This window comes from Mustela nivalis (assembly GCF_964662115.1).
Source record: "Mustela nivalis genome assembly, chromosome: X".
Classification (NCBI taxonomy): Eukaryota; Metazoa; Chordata; class Mammalia; order Carnivora; family Mustelidae; genus Mustela; species Mustela nivalis.
Genome location: NC_139040.1, coordinates 29426185 through 29446159, shown reverse-complemented (window position 1 = coordinate 29446159; position 19975 = coordinate 29426185). Strand labels below are relative to the sequence as shown.

Sequence of the window (19975 nt, the reverse complement as noted above, 5' to 3'; positions counted from 1 at the left end):
CTGCTTGTGCCCTCTTTCTCTCCCACTCTCTCTCTGTAAAATAAATAAAACCTTAAAAAAACAACAACAAAGAGAGCTCTAAGGATGGAGGAAAAGAAAAAGAAAGAGTCCAAGAAAATGAATGACCCTAGTTAGAAAATAGAACTGTAGATGACATTAAAGAGTAAAATATCCAGGGTGCCTGGGTGGCTCAGTGGGTTAAAGCCTCTGCCTTCGGCTCAGGTTATGGTCTCAGGGTCCTGGGATAGAGCCCTGCATCGGGCTCTCTGCTCGGCATGGAGCCTGCTTCCCCCCACTCTCTGCCTGCCTCTCTGCCTACTTGTGATCTCCCTCTGTTAAATAAATAAAATCATTTTTAAAAATTATAAAAAAAATAAAAATTTTTCAAAAAGTAAAATATCCAGTTCAACGGGAGTTTGGAGCCTCAACATGAATGAGTTCTCTATACACTCTCTAGAAAACTAAGGGCAATCAACAAGAGTGTCTGAGTGTTCCAACCAGTGGACAAACAGACTCTATTATAGTATTTCTACAGTCATTAAGGTTTGGAAGAAGGGCACTGAAAATATGCAGGTAGACTTTGCTGCCCAATAGAATGAAAATCGTATGCTACCATCGTGTTTGCAAATCTGGGACTTTGGAAAGCCTAAGAATGTCAAGGAACTGCTGTTCCTCGTGTTTGTGTGGCTGGTGCCTGATCATTTTCGAAGTGCCTTTGTGTTCTCAAGAGATGTCGTTGGCAGCAGTTAGAGAAGCCATGAGAGGGTCAAGGGGTCACAGCCAGACCTCAGGCCTTGTCTGTGCTCCCCCACCTACTCTGCGTTGCCCCAGTCAAGTCTCTTATCCTCCCCAGATGTCTGGGTCTCCATCTGCTCTGTGAAGATACAAATGGTACTCACTCCACTCGAACCACAGAGTCCTAGGAAGGACTTGAATTGCTACTACGCAAAGTGTTTGAGAAATAGAACGAATGGTGCCCGTGGGGTCAACTCATTCATTCATTTCACAAATATTACTCAATTCTCTTGGTGCTGTGAGTAGCACATGAGAGGTGATGAACACCTGGCTCCCACATTTGAGACTAAGGGTCCACGTGGAGATATACTTTTTTTTTTAAGATTTTCATTTATTTATTTATTGGTCAGAGAGAGAGAGAAAGAGCAAGCACAAGCAGGGGGAGCAGCAGGCAGAGGATGAGGGAGAAGCAGGTTCCCTACTGAGCAGGGAGCCGGAAGCTTAACCACCTGAGCCACCCAGGCATCCCTGAGTGGAGATATGCTCAAAGGGAAGAAAAGAACTTTCGGGGGCGTCTGGGTGGCTCAGAGGGTTAAGCCTCTGCCTTCGGCTCAGGTCATGATCTCAGGGTCCTGGGATCGAGTCCCACATCGGGCTCTCTGCTCAGCGGGGAGCCTGCTTCCTCTTCTCTCTCTCTCTGCCTGCCTGCCTCTCTACCTGCTTGTGATCTCTGTCTGTCGAATAAATAAATAAAATCTTTAAAAAAAAAAAAAAGAAAGAAAAGAACTTTCGCCTTGAGCTCAGACAGAGCACCACAGGGCTGCAGAGGAGAGCCCCACCCCGCTGCCCACAGCCGATTGGCAGGCATCCTACCACAGCCATCAGCCTCCCTCCTAGTCCTGCCCTGACTCCCATTTCCTGCAGTCCAAGTGAACTTGACCACGGTAGCTGAGCCAGCCAGCTTCCTTACAAAAATTTCCACTGGGTGTCACACGGCTCAGTTTCCCTGCAAGGTCCGGCCTGGTGTTCTGGTCTGAGCAGGGAAAAACATCATCAGGGCTGGCTGTTCACAAAGGTAAACAGAGGGATTAAAGAGGAAGAAGGAGGAAGATACTTTTGCAAATGGACCGGAATGACACTGTATTTAACCTAATTACCTGCCAAGCCACATGCAGCCATTAAAGGATCCATATTCTGTAATAGCGTTTCCTGCTGTGGAAATACTCACCCACGCACAGGATGTTGAAGCAGAAGCCCTCGCTGACGGACTTATTCACCAGCTGGTCGGGCAAGCTGTCAAACCCCACGTGTCCAGCCAGGGGGACCGTGCGGCAACCTTCACCCTAATTTGGGAGAAAATGAAAATGTGCTTAAAAGCAATCTGGGTTCTCCCTTCTCATGCAAATGACCCACAAGCGAGGAAGTAGTCCCCCAAACCCAAGCCGGGTGGGTCCCCATCTTCCCTTAGCTCCTCCCTGCCCCGAAGCAGAAGGGCCACTGGCTTAGAAGTCATGGCTTCTCAAGTGCAGGCCTCTGTGGGCTCCACAGTGAAGGTCACCATGGGTCCACGCAGAGCAAACTGCCCAGGTGGCTTCTGGGACAGTGGGGGAGGGCGGGGTCAGGGGACGAGGTTCACGGTCATGGGGTTACACTCCACGCCACCACTGAAAAGCCAGGTCATCTCCCCGTGACTCCGGTTCCTTGCACATCTGTCCATTGGTCGGGGGACTCAAAGGAGCTTCGCACAAGGCCTGGTCCGTGCCTAAGCGTCCGGTAAATATTACAAAAGGACTTCAGAAAGCAATTCCTCCTCTCTCCAGGCCATCGGGGGCAAACACAATGGGGGCGCAGTTTAAGGAGCAAGAGACTAGGCTTGGAAATGAGACTCAGTGAGAGTCCCACCCTCTTCACCTTCTGACCTCGGACAAGTTACTTAAGTCCTCTGAGTTTGCCCATCTGTCAAGTCAGGGACAAGTAGTGACTAGCTCATAGGGCTGGGGTGAGGACCCCACGGACGATTGGTCCATGAGCTCTGGGCGTGGTGCCTGGGATGTGGGGAGCCTCCCATTGACAGATGCTGCTCCTGCTAGGGCTCCGGGAGGCTACCCCTCTCCTCAGAGTCCCCAAATAACACGTGATGCCATGGGACACTTGGGAATTCCCCTCACCCCCGCCAGCTTGAGAGAGCTGCCTCCGTGCTTGCCCCCACCTGGGTCCCTGGTCTCCAAGGTCAGCCAAGCCATTCTCAGCCATGGGAAGCAGAGGGCCCTTGCTTCACCTGTTAGTCCCAGTGCTTCTAACTGTTAGTGGTTTTGTAAAGCAGGGAGAGCCTCAAACTGGGGCAGGCTTCCAAGGAGCCAGGGAGGAGGAAAAAGAGGCCTGCGTGTACTCAAGAAAAGTGCTAACTGCCAACGGCCCCACGGGAAGAGAGAAGGGCAGTCCAAAGCAGCTAGACAGGAACCACCGGCGGGCTATGTAAGGAGTTGGGAGTTTCTGGTGGGTGGGAGCTCCACCAAGATTTCAGGGAACCAGAAAGGGACCCAGAGCAAGCCAAGAAGGGCATGGTCCATGTCAGGAGGCCCGCCCCAGCATCCCGGGCTGTGTTAACCGGCAGCACTTTCTGCTGCCTGCACCTGCTTTCAAGCTAGGTCCCTAAGTGCGCATTTGCACTTGGAGAGGGATGGGCTGAGCCCCTCCACAGCTGCTGTTGCCAGAACGGTGGCCCAGGTAGCCCCTGCACCCAGTCATGCCATCGGGTCTTCCAAGAGCGAGAGACAGGGCTAGGGCCGGGACTGCCATCTGGAAAGTTCATTACCCTCACACGTCTTCCCCCACGCCCTCCCAGCGGAGTGTTCCTGACACACAACCATATGCCAAAGTTCAGTCTGAGCTGGCGTCTGCCGGGCCCCAGAGGGGCACCTGAGAACAGCTGGGTTTCCTGCGTGGGCCACGGCCCTTGGGCGCTGGTTCTACATGCACCCCTTTCTGCTTCCCCTCACCCCTTCCTCCTCCTTTTTCTTAGAGCAAACAAACGAAGATGCAAGCTTCCCACCAGTTGTTCTTGGTCCTCAACATGGCAGGAGAGACAGAGACTTAAGAGCCAAAGTAGGCTTTCTCCGCGGGTCCTCCTACATAGCAGGCATCGGAAATTGGGACACACTCGGAGCTGAGGTTTCCTGAGCCATATTTTATCGGCCCTGGCTGCCTCTTCCTGTCTCCAAATTCAGCACCATGAAACTCTGGCCTCTGGTCCAAGCGCCAAAAGGAAAGAGAATTTTCAAACTGAACATAGTGGAGACGTGGGAAGAAAGCTACTCCTTTTCTTTTCAAGATTTTATTTATTTACTTGTTTATTTAAAATATTTTATTTATTTTTTGAAGACAGAGATCATAAGTAGGCAGAGAGGCAGGCAGAGGGGGGTGGGGGAAGCAGGCTCCCTGCTGAGCAGAGAGCCTGATGCAGGACTTGATCCCAGGACCCTGAGATCATGACCTGAGCTGAAGGCAGAGGCTTAACCCCCCGAGCCGCCCAGGTGTCCCTAAGATTTTATTTATTTACTGACAGGAAGAGAGAGAGCCCAGCAGGGGGTAGCAGCAGAGGGAGAAGCAGGCTGCCCACAGAGCAGGGAGCCCATCACGGGGTTTGATCCCAGGACCCTGGGACCTGAGCCAAAGACAGATGCTTAACAGATTGAGCCACCCAGGTGCTCCTCCTCTTCTTCCTACTTTTTTTTTTTTTTAAATTAAGAGAGGGAGAGATGGGTGCCTGCGTGGCTCAGTGGGTTGAGCGTTAGACTCTTGGTTTCAGCTCAGGTGAAGTCATGGGATGGAGTCATAGGATGGAGCCTGGGTCAGGCTCCACGCTAGGTGCAGAGTCTCCTTGGGTTCCTCTCCTCTCTCCCTCTCCCTCTGCCCCCTCCCAGCACTTCTCTCTCTCTCTAAAGTAAATGAACAGCTAAATCTTTTAAAAAGAGAGAGAGAGAGAGAGAGAGAGAGAGAGCGAGCAGGGGGAGGGACAGGAGAGAATCTTTTTTTTTTTTTTTTAAGAGACAGAGAGGGAGAGAGAGAATCATAAGCAGGCTCCACGCCCAGTGCGGAGCCCTACAGAGAGCCCGACATGGGGCTCCATCTCACGACCTTGAGATCATGACCTGAGCCGAAATCAAGAGTCTATGCTTAACCGACTCAGCCACCCAGGCCCCCTTCCACACCTTATTCTTAAAGACTTCCTACATTGTCAACAGCTCACCAAGAACCTCCCATGTGCCCCCCTCCCCCTGCCACTGTTCCCTCCCACCTATCACAGTGCTGTAAAGAGCCTTAAATAGAAGAAGAAAGAGTATGGGCTTTATTTCCTAGGCAACGGCATTTGGGGGCCCTTTGAGTGTTTTTGAGCATGATACAAGTGGCGTTTTTTGAAAGATCATTCCAGCTGCAGGACGTTTGATTGACTGGAGGAGAGAGAGAGCTGAAGCAGGAAGACAGATGACTCCAATAACATGATCCTGGCAGAGTGACATCCAGGCACGGTGCCAATAAATGCTGGTTGAACTGAGCTGCTCTGACTTGGGACTCAGGAGGTTGGAACAGACTTGAGATATGTCCTCCCGAAGGGTGATCGCTCCATCAGTGATCGGGTAAGTGGGAGTGAAGCGCAGGGCAATCACAAGGTTCTGAGCCTGGGAGCTTGGATTGGTGGCACCATGGGCAGAAAAAAGAGAAGCCAGGAAAGGGTGCTTGTTCAGTGGGGGAAATGGAGGATTCTGGTTTTAAATAAGCTATTAAGAAACATTACATTTATGGGGGGTTTTAGTTTCTAAAAAGCAAGTTCGCTGTAGAAATTTTACAACACAGGGAAAATGATAAAAGAACAAACACTCATAACATTCATGTGTTCTGTATACCTTTTGTTTCTTACAAAATAGGGATAATTCTATATATTCCTTTTCGTAGCCTGACACTTAACAAGAGTGTGGATGTTTTCCTGAGAAATTAAGCATACTTCTAAAACATTATTTGTACTGGCCACATAGCATTCTACAGAACTAATCTTCCACTGCTAGACATTCCACATGTTTCCAAGTTTTAAACAATAGAAACAATAATTCTTGTCCTTACAGGTTTGCATAGATCTTTGATTATTGTCTTAAGTTAAATTCCTAGAACTGAAGCCCACTGGGTCCAAGGGCACACACCTTTGAAAGACTTTGCTACATATTGCAAAATCATTCAATAGAGAATAGTACAAACGTCTTATTTCCACCACCAATACAGGAGAGGGTCTGTTTACCTATACTTAGACCAACCCTAAGTTTCTGAGGCTTTTAAACCACTGTGAAAGGATCATTGAAAAATGGCATCACAACGTTTAACCACTTGTATTAGTGAAGGTGAACATTCTTTTTATGGTTCAACTCTATACATGCATGTGTATAAGGTAACACATATATGTGAGTTGCCTATTCATGTCCTTGCCCATTTTTTTTTAATTGGTGCTTGTCTCTGTCTTCTGGATTTGTAAAAGCATGTTTTTAAAGACTTTTATTTATTTATTTGAGAGAGAGAAAGAGCAAGAGCACGAGCCAGGGGAGAAGCAGAGGGAGAGGGCCAAGAAGACTCAGAGTTGAGCACAGAGCTCAACGCAGGGCTCGATCCCAGGACTCTGAGATCACGACCTGAGCTGAAATCAAGAGTTGGACATTCAACCAACTGAGCCACCCAGGTGCCCCAAAGCATTCTGTACGTTAAGGAAAATATGACAGTTTTGATTTTCTGGTGAGATATGCAGGAGAAGAAATCCAACAATTACTTACCCATATGGGACTGTAGGCTCAAGGAGAATTCAGGACTGGGGTATGAATTTAGGAGTGGGAGGTATGAAACTGGATGTGTTCTCCAAGAGATTGTACAGAAAAGAGCTGGAGATTGAATATAGGAAATGCCGACAAATAAGGAATGGGAGGATGGAAAGGATTCTTCCACACGACGGAAATGATCAGAAAAATAAGACATGACCCAGGGGCGCCTGGGTGGCTCAGTGGGTTAAGCCGCTGCCTTTGGCTCAAGTCATGATCTCAGGGTCCTGGGATCGAGCCTTGCATCGGGCTCTCTGCTCTGCAGGGAGCCTGCTTCCTCCTCTCTTTCTCTCTCTCTCTCTGCCTGCCTCTCTGCCTACTTGTGATTTCTCTCTGTCAAATAAATAAATAAAATCTTTAAAAAAAAAAAGACATGACCCAATAATTTTCTAGCACCAGAGGCCAAGTTGGAAGTCAAGAAGAATTACAGAGAAATAACCATTAATCTGAAATTTGGTGAATTTGGTGACTTTAGAATCCTTATTTCTTCTGTGTCTTTTTACCTAGAGTCTATCCAATACGCAAAAATTAACTGGGAGGTTTGGGGACGAGGGGACATGGGATCTGGTTACTGTGTTTTTCTTGCTAAGATTTGAGAAGGAAACTTTTTGTCTCAGTGCTTGTAGTTGAGAAAGCTTCAAAAATGTATTTGTGTATATATTTCCTGCTTTAGGAAATCCTGTCTAGCGAGCACCATTGACTCTTGTTTTGATAAATCTTATAAGATGTCAAGGTCATCATTATGAGTATTAGTCCTCATTGTTCAGAGCTAAATATGTAGAGGCAAAAAGGACATTGGACTGAATGTACACTGACCCCAGGACAGCCCCTGGAAGTTTCTGTCCTCTCCCTCATTAAAGCTCTGCTATCTTATCTCTTTCCTCTTTCTTCTTAAGGTGGCCTGATTACCCGAGGCCTTAATTACTCTGACTGCAGTTAACTGCCCATTCCCTGGATTACAATGTGTGCAAGAGAAGATGGAATTGACAGCTTGGCCCAACAGTAATACCTCAAGTTATCATCTGGAGTAGCAGGTGGTGGGTGCCATGTTTAAGGCTGGAACTGAGATGCCAGAAGGGCCACAGTCACCCATCTCTGGGGCACCTGGGTGGCATCTGCCCTCGGCTCAGTTCATGATCCCAGGGTCCTGGGATCGAGTCCTGCATCCGGCTCCCTGCACAGCGGGGAGTCTGCTTCTCCCTCTCCCTCTGATCCTCCCCCATCCCCAACTTATATGTTCTCACACCTCTCTCAAATAAATCAATAAAATCTTTTTTTTTTTTTTAAGGGCCCATCTCCTGTCACCCTGCAACCTCCCTAGGAATCTATTCTGCAGAAAGTCAGTATCTGTACAAAGATCCATGTACAAGGAACTTCATTACAGCATGATGACAATACTGAAATACTAGGGGGAAAACTCATAAATGTCTGAAAATAGAAAAATATTTAACTAAATTATGGTACATGTATATTCTAGAATATTCTGCAGGCGTTAAGAAGAATGCGGTAGGTCTTGGGGCACAAGGGTGGCTCAGTTTCTTGAGCACCCAACTCTTGGTTTCTGCTCAGTTTGTGATCTCGGGGTCCTGGGATGAGCCCCCACATCACTCAGCAGGGAGCCTGCTTGAGGTTCTCTCTCTCCCTCTGCCCTCCCCCCACTCATGTGTACTCTCTCTCTCTCTCTCTCCCTCCCTAAAATAAATAAAGAGGGGCGCCTGGGTGGCTCAGTTGGTTAAGCATCTGCCTTCGGTTCAGGTCTCGATCCCAGGGTCCTGGGATTGAATCCAGCGTTAGGCTCCCCACTCAGGGAAGAGCCTGCTTGTCTTTCCCTCTGCCTGGGGCTCCCTCTACTTGTGCTCGCTCTCTGTCAAATAAATAAAAAACTTTTAAAAATAATAAATTAAATACATAAATAAATCCTTAAAAAGGAAGAAGAATGCAGCAGGTTTGTATGTTCCGAGGTAAATATCTCCAAGACATATTCCAATGTAGAAAAAAGAGGCTGAAGAACAAGCAGCACAGGGGGAGGCCACATGTGCAAAAAAAAAAAAAAAAAAAGCCTGATATATGTGTGCTTGCGCATAAATGGTTGTGAATGCATAGAAAGAAGCCAAGAAAAAAGTCCCACCAAACCCAGGAACGTCGGTGGCTACCTCGGGGGAGCGATACGGAAAGAGGGGCTTACACAAGGGGCTAGTCTGTATGCTTCCGTATTATTTGATCCTTTTACAGCATGAATGTATTCACACAATACCCATGTCATTTAAAAACATTTTTAATACAAGAAAAGAGAGCTCTCACTCAGCTTTGCAGCAGGGGTAATTAGGATGCCAAATCTGAGAAGAGCTAAAAGGAAGGCAAAATGAAAGAGTGCTCCTGAGAATTGGGAGAGCCCCCCTTCCCCCCACCAATTACATTTCCTGTTTTCTCCCCATCTGCAGTCACCTGTGGTTTGAAATACGTTATACCACATTTCATATCACGGGCAGAAACACCGCTCTCTTTCTCTTCCGCCTCGTCCCCTGGGGACACACCAATTTCATTTTTTAATTGAATATTCAAAGGTGCAAGTTACTAAGAACGAGTTATGGCGGTTCCAGCTGTGCAACTTGCTCCCATTGCTGTTATTCTGAAAACAGAGTCCCATAAGCACCCCGATGGGCAGTCCCTGTCTCTCTGTCCCCCTCCCCCACCCCATCCCTCTTCCAGCCTTGGCGGGATAGGAAGCAAGAGGTCCAGGAGGCCTCTGGGAACTGAGGATCCATCTGTATCAGTGGAGTTTCCCCGCCTCCGCCTTGAGTTGGGGGAGCTGAGTTAGTAGCTGATATGTTGAAGAAGGAAACCAAAACAAGGCACCTGGCTGGCTCAGTGGGTAGAGCATGGGACTCTCGCTCTCGGGGTCGTGGGTTCAAGCCCCATGTGGGAGGCAGAGATGACTTAAATCAATAAAGAAGTACAGAAGTATGAGGCCAAAACATAAAAGTTGGAACTCATCGCGCCTTTCCCTAAACTTTCTCCTCTGGCCTCTGTACCTTGTAGATACACTGTAAGTAGGATTCACTCCAACAGTCTCACATGTCACTTACTGGTGGGCCTGATCTCTCACACCTTTCCTTTCTCCATCTCCGTCCCAGCCCTGAATGCCAATCTTTGGGGAAGGGACAGAGGGAGAGAGAAAATCTTAAGCAAGTTCCACACCCAGCATAGAACCCCACTCGGGGCTCGATCTCACCACCCTGAGATCATGACCTGAGTCCAAATCAAGAGCCAAAGCTTAATGGACTGCGCCCCCCAGATGCCCCTAAATACCGATCTTTTCTTTAATTATTTTTATTAACATATAAAGTATTATTAGCCCCAGGAGTACAGGTCTGTGACTCATCAGGCTTACACATTTCATAGCACATACCCTCCCCAGTGTCCATCACCCCGACACCCTCTCCCTCCCCCAACCCCAGCAGCCCTCAGTTTGTTACCTGAGATTAAGAGTCTCTTATGGTTTCTCTCCCTCCTGGTCCCATTAAATACGGATCTTTGATAGATCCTGCAACCCTCAGGATGATCAAAATCAAACAATAGTTCAATGATGCACAATGGAATATTAAGCAGGTGATAAAGACATTTTCTAAGAATATTCAGTAACATGGGAAAATGATCATCCAATAGGCAAATAACAAAACAAAACAAAACCCTATATATACAGGATCATTCCAATCATGGGGGAAAGCATATATATATATATATATATATTTTTTTTTTAATTTTTATTTATTTGACAGAGAGACACAGCAAGAGAGGGAACACAAGCAGGGGGAGTGGCAGAAGGAGAAGCAGGCTCCGGGCCAAGAAGGGAGCCCTATGCGGGGTTTCAGCCCAGGATTCTGGGATCAGGACATGAGCCGAAGGCAGAACCTTAATGACTGAGCCACCCAGGCACTCCGCCTGAATGTACTTTTTAAAGTTCGGAAGAATATACAGTTGACTCTTGAACAACGCAGTTTGAATTGCCTGGGTCCACATATGCATGCATTTATTCCCCATAAATACAAGAAAGGACTACAAATGTTGTTTTCCCTTCCTTATGCTTTTCTTTTTTTAAAAGATTTTATTTATTTATTAGAGAGAGCGGGGGAGGAGAGGCAGGGGGAGAGAGAGAGAAAATCTCCAGCGGACTCCGAGCTGAGCAAGGTCTCAGTATGAGGGCGGAGCTGATGTGGGACTTGATCTCATGACCTCACGACCTGAGCCGAAATCAAGAGTTGGACACTTAACCGACTGAGTCCCCCAGGTGCCCCCTTTATGGTTTTCTTAATAACATTTTACTTTCTCTAGCTTACTTTCCTGTAAGAATACAGTGTGTCATACAGATAACATACAAAAGATGTGCTTGTCCTGCTATTCCTGTTACGGGTACAGCTTCCAGTCAGCAGTAGGCTTCTGAGTAGTTAAGCTTTGGGGGAGATGAAAGTTATACGTGGATTCTTGATTCTTCACTGCAGGGGGTTAGCACCCCCAACCCCTGTGTTGTTCAAAGTCAACATTATACCAAAACGGTGACAACAGTTACTTTTGGGGGCGCCTGGGTGGCTCAGTGGGTTAAGCATCTGCCTTTGGCTCAGGTCATGATCTGGGGTCCTGGGATCGAGCCCCGGATTGGACTCTCTGCTCAGCGGGAAGCCTGCTTCTCCCTCTCCCATGCCCCCTGCTTCTGTTCCCTCCTTCACTGTCTCTCTCTCTCTCTGTGTGTCAAATAAATAAATAAAATCTAAAAAAAAAAGATACTTTCGGGTAGAGGGAATGTGGACACTGTTGCTTTTCTGTGTCTTCCAAATTTCCAACAATAGGCATCTTTTACCTTTTGGGGGGGCAGATTTTATGTTTATAATCAGAGTAGAAAAATGTCATGTTTTCTTAAAGATTTTATGACGATGCTTTCCAAGACAAGAGAAGTAGCCTCAGATATTTTAGCAAAATCTTCAACCACAGCTACGAGAAAGGTGCTTTACATATAGATAATCAGAAAATCCAGTTAAGTAGTCCACTTTGGGGCAGTTTTATTGTATGTAAACATTTATTTTCCCAATATGAGAACAAAGCCCTATTATTGTCCTTACTATAACATTATATACATATATATATATATATATATATATATATATAACTTATTATACGGTATAACTTATTATTCTAAGGATTCATGGGAACAAGAAGTCAAATCACATATCCACAAACATCCAGAAAAACTGCTTGCTGCAGCAATCAGGTGGCTGAGAGCCCTCTCCACGGCCTCCAGTCGGGGAAGTGGACGCCACTGTATTATTGGCCCTAAGAACCACAAAAACACTGATAAGTTCCCAGAGATTATTTTTAAAAAAAAAAAAAAAACCCTCCAGTGTATCTCCCACGGCAAATGTCAGGATTTCCCTCCTGCCGATTAAGCCAGGCTAAGAGGAAACTGACAAGAGTAGCAATGCCCTGAATTGGGAGAGAGACGTTTGGAAGGGGGAGCCCTTTCCAAGGAAAGAGAAATCTTGCCCACCTGGGCCTTTCAGTGGGGAAGCAGCTTCAGGGACCCTGGGGAAGCACAAAGGAAACCATCTTTACCATGCAGGGAGAAGGCCCATTTTTGGCAAATCCAATAGAAGAAACTCTGGATTTTAATACACCAGATCAGTTCCTGAGTGGCTTTTCATTCTATAAAAGGATTCGCAGCAGGATTCCATTAAATGGCCAGCTCTCCTAGTGCATTTAAAATGGGATTCAAATAGACAGAAATTCAGCCGTCATGTACCTTTATAGGAAGACAATAGCTCACTACACCTATGGGCAGACCATCTGAACCGCTGTTTCTGTTCCGCTTACAGAGATCCTGCTGAGCTCAAAGCACAGACTTGCCTTTCCCTCAACTCTCTCCCCACCCTGCTCGCTCAGGAGTCAAAGCAGGGAAGAGGTGGAGTTCAAGTCGTCCACCTCGGACGGATATAGAAGCAGGCTAGAGCCTAAGAGAAATTAAGCTGGAGAACAAGGAAACAGAGGACCATACAGCGTCAGAGCTGGTCGCGGCCCTGAAGGCTCACCTACGCCAACCAGCTCATTTCGCAAAAGGGGAAACTGTCTGAGAGAGAGGAAGTGACTTGGCCCAAGTCATGGAGGGGTTTGGGGCAGAGAGCGGAGGGGTGCAGGGCTCCCGGCCCTGGTGAGCGCAGGGCCGCTTTAAGGTGGGAAAGCTTGACTCCAAGTTGGCAGGTATTTTCTTTCAAGCTGCTAAAGTTCTGGGGGCATCGGGCTTGTGGCTTAAGGACAGTCAAGAGGGACAAGAGTCACAGATCACGACCTAGACCCCTGTGTGCTCACCGAGGTGGGTCTGGCCCATGGAGGGCAACTGAGGCAGTCTGATTTGGGCCTAACTAAGCCTGAACCCCAGGGCGACCTAACCCAACTAGCCAGATTCTAGGTAAAAGCCAGTTCCATCTCAGGCCAGGGGCCACTCCTGCTGGTAGCAGGTCACCTTTCCCACATAAAGCCATATTCCCTCCGGGCTGGGCTCTTTAAACAGAGTTTTCGAGGTGTTCTGGCCACTGTTATCTCTAATCTGCTTTAAAAAAAAAAAAAAAAAAGAAAAGAAAAGAAAAAAGGTTTACTCACAGGCCTCTGGATGAATGCCCAGCTGTCCTCTAGGGAGCCTGAATTTGCCTCTGCCTCCATCTGGTCTCATTTAAAGTGGATCTAAGAAAACCCAGTTCCTGCCTCCTCGCCGGTGCTCAGAGCCGGGGCCTCCGCTGGGAAAGGAAACTCGCACCGCCTCACACCTCATCAGGGTCAGAAAGCAGAGATCTGTGGCTGTTACCCCAGGGCCTTCTTTAGGGGGTTCCAGGGGGCCCTGCCAGGAGAAACCTGAGCCCTGATCCTGTCTCCCACCTCCCCACCCCGGAAAAGGCCTGCAAATCTTTTCCCCAGTCACCTTTAAGTGAGTGGAACAGATGACCCAAGTCCAGGGCCAGCAAGGAGCACGCGGCATAATTCTCACCCTCCTTGAGCACATATGTGGCCTCCTTCCTCTTGTAGGCGGCGGAGAAACCCACGGTTTCAAATCCCAGCAGCAGAAGCCTCCTGCCAAACCGAGGAGGAAGGGTCTGTGTTTCTAATTTATTCGGCTCCTCCCCCCCCCCAGTTGTTACTTAAAATAATCCATCATTACACGGCTGGTGGCTCCAAGATTTTTATTTAAAGCAATATGGGAAGAAAGAAAAAAGAAAACCCACACGTAACCCATGACTGAGCTATCTGGGATTGAAGCGGAGAATCTTTTCACCATCACGGATCGAGGCATCCAAGGATAATCTTCTCTGAGCTACACCCTCCCCCCTACGGGTGCACCGGGGTGGGAAGGAATGCAGTGAAGAGAGGGGAAAGTTAGAGTCTGGCAGGATTTTTATTTCTTAGAAACTTCGCGAAAAGGGCAGGTTTGGTTGTTTTGAACGGATCTGTGTCATCCGGTGTGGGTCTCACTGTTTCAGCCACTAACCCTGTACCCATACAAGAAGAAAACACAAAGACTCGTCTGGGAAATATAGATGACAGCATTTGGAGACCGTTGAAAGAAACCTGTTCCACTTATCCATGGTATTCTCTTTCCTTTCTCTTCTCCTTCTCTTTCTTGAATGTGGTCCAAAGAGTACACACCACTTACAAGCCCTTCTCAGTTGTTCGCGCTAATATAAAACCATGGCTCTGATAATCCAGAAACCCAGGCAAGTCTAGAAATCAATCCTGTTTGGTTTTGGAATACCTTTTTCCAGGGGACTTATCTTCCTAATTAGTTTTGCTCAGGCTCATGCAACGGGTGTGTTCCCTTACAGCGCACAAAGGGAGGGGCCGTGCTGGGTAACAAAGCCCGCAATTAACGGAAAATTTACAGCACAGGCTCCGTAAGGTAAATGCTATGCACATGACTGCAGATCAAAATCTCATTATACCATACAGACAAACCGCTCAGCTGTAATGCAGTTTTGTAATAAGAACACTGCTACCACTCAACATTTCCAGGATTGAGGAAATGAAAGGAAACGGGGATGATTCTTGCCTGTCATGGGGGGGGGGGGGCGCTCTCAGAGGGCACGGTCCTGTGAATGAACAAATTTGTTCATGAATGAACAAATGAAATGCTCCCAGGCCAGGAGCAGAGGGAGAGCTCACCCATCTTCACACCCACCCCCTTTCTTAGCCAAAGCCCTCAGGAGGCCTTTCCAGTCACCCACCGCCCGCACTGGAGGCAGGATTGGGTCCGGCTGGTAATGAATTCTTACAGCAGGCCACAGCTCGGCTGTGTAGTACTGATCACAATGATAATTATATAGTTATTTAAGTCTGCCTCCACTACTAGATAGTAAACTCCCTGAGGGAAGGGACCGTATACCTTTGGTGGGACAGAACAATGTCATTTCCTGCCCTCCCCAGCTTTTTTTTCTTTTTAAAAAATATTTTATTTATTTATTTGACAGAGATTACAAGTAGGCCTAGAGGCAGGCAGAGAGAGGGGAAGGGAAGCAGGCTCCCTGCTAAGCAGCGAGCCCAACTCCCGCCCAGTTTGTCTTGACCTGACCCCAAGGCAGGGGCTGAGCCACCCGCTTGCCCTATCCCCCCAGCTTTTTCTTTGGAAAAGTCTCAAACACAGAAAAGTCAGAAAATAGTACCATGATCAGCAATGGTTTAGATCACCTTGGTTTAGATTCAATGAATTCTAATATTGGAGGCCATGTGAATTTTCTTTTTATGTTTAAAGATTTACTTATTTATTTGAGAGAGAGAGAGAGAGAGAGAGTGCAGGACTGTGAGAGCAGGATGGGGGAGGGCAGACGCAGAGAGAGAATCTCAAGCAGATGCCCAGCTGAGCACGGAGCCCTCCTCCATGCCGCACTTGATCCCATGACCCTGAGATGATCATGATCTGAGCTGATAAGAGGAGATGGCTGCTCAACTTCCTGAGCCACCCAGGCACCCCAGCCATGTAAATTTCCCTCTGTGCTGTGTCCTCAGTGGAGGTATGGGTACATACTGGGGTTTTGCTCTCCCCGCTTGGAGTAGACTATTCCTTTTAGTGAGGCAGGGAGCTTCCGGGGGAATGGAGGGTAAATGCCATTTGGTAGCAAGACCGGAATGCAGAGGCAGGCATCTGCCAGCCTGTAGGCACTTCCCCGGGTAGGGCAGAGTTAGTCCCTGCAAAATCTTTCATTAGGGAGAAAGACCATTCCCCGTCTGCCACCGGGGGACAGCATCACTGTCCACCTTGTGGGACTGGTTCAAGCCAGACTCAATGAGCTGTTCCTTTTACAGGCCAGCACTTAACAGTCTGGACCTAAAAATGCAACACTGAAAGAAACAGCTCAATGAAAAAGCCAGAAGATGCAGCCCCTGAGGCCTGCTGGGCTGTGGCTTTCTACGTGACCTTGGACGAGTCATGTACCCTTAAAGAGTATATATTAATAGCAGCCCAAGTCACCTCACAGGTAGGGGCTGGGAGTGGGGACAGCCCAAGAATCTTCTAAAGTTCTCTAATTATTTCACAATGTCCACAGTCTGTCTCTCCAACTATAGACCATAAGCTTAAAAGCTGGGCGCCTGGATGGCTCAGTCCATTAAATGTCTGCTTTTGGCTCCAGTCATGATTCCAAGGTCCTGGGATCATCCCAGATCCGGCTCCCTGCTCAGCAGGAAGTCTGCTTCTCCTTCTCCTCCCCACTCATGTCCTCTCGCTATCTCTGTCTCTCTTGTCTCTCAAATAAATAAATAAATAAAATTTAAAAAGCAACTTTTTAAATTTAGGGTGCCTGAGTGGCTCAGTGGGTTAAAGCGTCTGCCTTCGGCTCAGGTATCGGGCTCTCTGCTCAGCGGGGAGCCTGCCTCCTCCTGTCTCTCTGCCTACTTGTGATCTCTGTCAAATAAATAAATTAAAAAAAATTTTTTTTAATTTTAATTAAAAAAAATAAAAGCCAGGAATTATGTCTGCTACTTTTTTTTTTTCTGGTCGATTTCACCAGGGCTAGCCACAGTGCTGGACACATCAGTGAAAAGTCAACGAGTGGACACAATGGAGAAACGGTTTTGGCATGCAGAATCTTCATGGTGTTTGTTCAGATGGGACAGGATTGGACTGCGTACTCAAGAGCTGAACTTCCAAGCAGCATGCATGCCCAGAGAAGGGTCCTCTCCAACAACTCCATGGCCTGTTTTAAGTCACTAATGATGTTACCTAACTAGCCATGGTGACCTTCAACTGATTCTGGAAAGAACACCTCCCCCGTCACGCACACAGCAAGAGTGCTGCTTGGATGGCACCATGTCTCAGAGCTCATTCAAAAGAACTCCTACGCTAGGCACACTTAAGTTGATTCTCCAGTCTTCTCTTCCCGAACCCTGGATACGTGGTCCTTGGAAGAAACAAGCAGCAACCAGACACCCAAGGTCTCCTGAGTTAATTCCATCTTGCCCTGGTGAATTACAACTTCTTGCAGACACAAAGGAGAGCAGAGAGACAAATGACACATAAACAAGAGCTTTACAGACTGGGGGGAGGGGGGCAGGGAGAGTGACGTCAGTCTTCCCAGAAACCCATTTATCCTGATAACAAGGTCTCAAGTGCTTGGGCTGCTCTTTCAGCTTTGGAATCTGGCTTACAATTATCTTCTTCATCATACAGTATAGGCAAGGCCAGCCAGAGCAAACTGGAACCACGCAAAGCAAACCAAAAGGCCCTAAATCACCCCCATCCACCCCCCCATCTGGCAAACAAAGGGGACCTCTGGGTTGCCTCAATCTGCCTGAGGTGAAACACAACCTTCTGGAATGTTCCCCATTACGACATCTGCCCTGCAATCCTAATCCAGGCAAGGGGGACTGGTGAGGGAGCAAGGACAGGTCGATGCAAATTAATTAACTGACAAGAAAAATCATTAGTGTCCTTTTTGGTCACTAAAGACAGGGCAAGTGTAATCCAGGAGACTTAATCCCTCTACTTAAGCCATGCCATCTCTAAAATGCAGGTAACAGGGAGCAGAAAAGCACTCTGGGAACCTTCAAAATGCTACAGCAATAAATATGACAGTGCCAATCTCAGAGAGAAGAGAATTCTATCAAATTCCATGATCACAGAGCCTTGTCTACCTACTCCTGGTCCTCCTGCATCATGACAATGTAAAGATCTGGTTCTGGGGTCTGCAGGGGTTGGGTAAGTTCAGAAGAAATCATCCTGCCCTTCCAGACAGAGACAAGAGGGTGGAAAAAATTCATATATATCCTGTAGAGAAAATACAACCAGAATCTGGATTCAGATTTTGAAAACAAAAACGAATCAATTTCAATTACAACAAATACCTAGAGGTTTGGGTTTTTTTTTTGTTTTTGGTTTTTTGTTTGTTTGTTTTTGCTCTGGAATTACAGTGCATAGACTATTTCCCTAAATAAGTAAGCCACAAGGTTTAAAAACTTTTGTGTGTGTGTGTGTGTGTGTGTGTGTGGCTCGGAAATCTTGATGAGTAGTATATGGTGTTGTGGGGTTCACCTACCCCTACTTCCCTCTACCTCACCATAGAGTGAGTGAGGGTAACTGCGGGCTTCTGAAGACCTCTGATACCACGGAGGAAGAGAAAGGTTAGACTGTTCCCCCAAATGGAATCACCCCCTCCCTTTACAACCAAACTTCTGGTCTAAAAAAAAACCCAAACAAATATGGAGCCTCTGGTCACTTCAGTTATGGTTTCTCTGAACATCCCGGGCTGGAAAACTTCAGTTCTTTAACAGAAGGTTTTGTTTGTTTGTTTTTTTGTTTTTCCAGAGTCTGTTGCCAACAAAATGAGACGGCACCGCTTTTGCAAGCCTCACACTTATTCTCCTGCGTCCCCATAGAAAGAAGCGAGCTGCACAGGTTTTGGCATACTAGCCCAGTTACGCGCAACACGCACCGGAGGCAGACCCCCAGGGGCTGGCAAACCGCCGGTCAAGGTATCCAGAAACATGCCAAAACACGCAGCCACCCCCTCCAGACCAGCGAGTTGCACACACACGCACACGCACACACGCACGCACGCACACACGGGACCCAGAGGCACCCGGCACAAGCAGAGAGGGGTTGGGACACAGGGACACACGCCACGGAGGTGAGCGCCCACAGAGAAACAGGCGGACTCATCTGGGGTCACAGACAGCCCCGGCGCCGCCGCCCGCCCAGCAGGCACGAGTGCGCGCGCGTGCACTCGGACGCTTACGGTGATACACACACACACAGAGACGCAGTCACATATGTAATGCATATGGAGAAACCCTACCCCAGCCAGTCACCTCCCCGCCCCCCACCACCACCACTCACCGCCTCCTGCCCCGGGCTCACCCCAGCCCCGCGCCCCTCTTCCGCAGGAGGCCTGGGTCCCGGGGAGGGGGTTGCTGGGCGCAGGGGGGCGGCCCGACGGCCGGAGGAAGCGAGACCAGGGAGCCTGGGACCTCGAGGGCTGCACGGCTGGTTCGGCCATTCATTCGGCAACGCCCCAGTGGCGCGGCGGCAGCTGCAGCTAGGGAGGCGGCGGCGCTCACTGCAGCCCTAGGGCAATGCAAGTTCAGCGGCCGGCCCGCAGCCTCCGCCAGGCCCCCTCATCCGTCCGCCACCCGCGGGGACAGGCTGGGGGAGTGAGCCGCGGACCCCGGGAGCAGAAGTCCCGCCGCGCCTCGACTCCTGGATGCTGCCTGCAACCCTCGCCGCGGCCGTGGCGGCGGCCAGGTCTCCTCCACCCTTCTCAGTCCCCCGGCCCCTGGCGCCGGCACCCCAGCCGGTCACTCACCACCTGGCGAGCTATATCGGTCGCTGCCATCGCTCCTGCGTCCGCCAGGGCTGCCACGGGTGCCGCCGCCACCAGAGCTAGAGCACAAGAAACAGCGGAGCTTCTCCGACAAAGAGAAAGTGTTACACTTCGGGCGCGACCAAGTCCGGTGGGGGGAGGTGCGAGGGAGGGGCCCCCGCGCCGCCGCTCCAACCCCGACCTCCCCTCTATCGCCCACCCCCTCGGAAGTGGGGTATGGGGAGGGGGCGGATTTCACGCCCCGCTTCCCCCTACAGCGAACCCAGTTCCAGTTCTCCCTGCAACCTCAGCTGTAGGCCTTTGCGAAGGGGGGCGGGGGCTCCCCTCGGTGACCACGTCCTCTGCCCCCCCCCGCCACTGGCTCCGTGGTACGTCCCGACCTCTGCTGAATTGTCACACCCCCCTGCTCTCGCCTTACATCGCAGAGTCCCCAGACCCCGGAGGCTGGAAGGGAGCCCCCGCCCCTCCCCCTCCCGCGCACAGCTTGGCGGCTGAGCTCTGCAGTCCTCCTCCCCCTCCTCCCAGCCCCCTGTACCCCCT

General features: G+C 49.0%; 1 protein-coding gene and 1 long non-coding RNA gene across 19 annotated transcripts in view; one reads left to right on the top strand and one right to left on the bottom strand.

The window, feature by feature from the left end:
* SEPTIN6 (septin 6) overlaps positions 1–19744 on the bottom strand; it is a 60724-nt gene extending 40980 nt beyond the window's left edge. For 5 of the 18 annotated variants that reach the window (XM_082716314.1, XM_082716310.1, XM_082716312.1 and 2 more), the window contains exons 1-2: positions 19418–19722; positions 1964–2078 (exon numbers count right to left, since the gene is read on the bottom strand). In XM_082716314.1, the coding sequence (XP_082572440.1) occupies positions 1964–2078; positions 19418–19447 (145 nt within the window). In that variant the 5' untranslated portion in view covers positions 19448–19722. Of the gene's footprint in view, positions 1–1963; positions 2498–13235; positions 13381–13551; positions 13701–19413 lie in introns of those variants that run through there. The other 13 variants (XM_082716309.1, XM_082716320.1, XM_082716318.1 and 10 more) reach the window with 13 other exon arrangements.
* Positions 4147–7877, top strand: LOC309855755. The gene is made up of 2 exons (XR_014306975.1): positions 4147–5372; positions 7487–7877. It is a non-coding gene; the product is annotated as an uncharacterized lncRNA (long non-coding RNA).
* Positions 19745–19975: the final 231 nt, after the last annotated feature.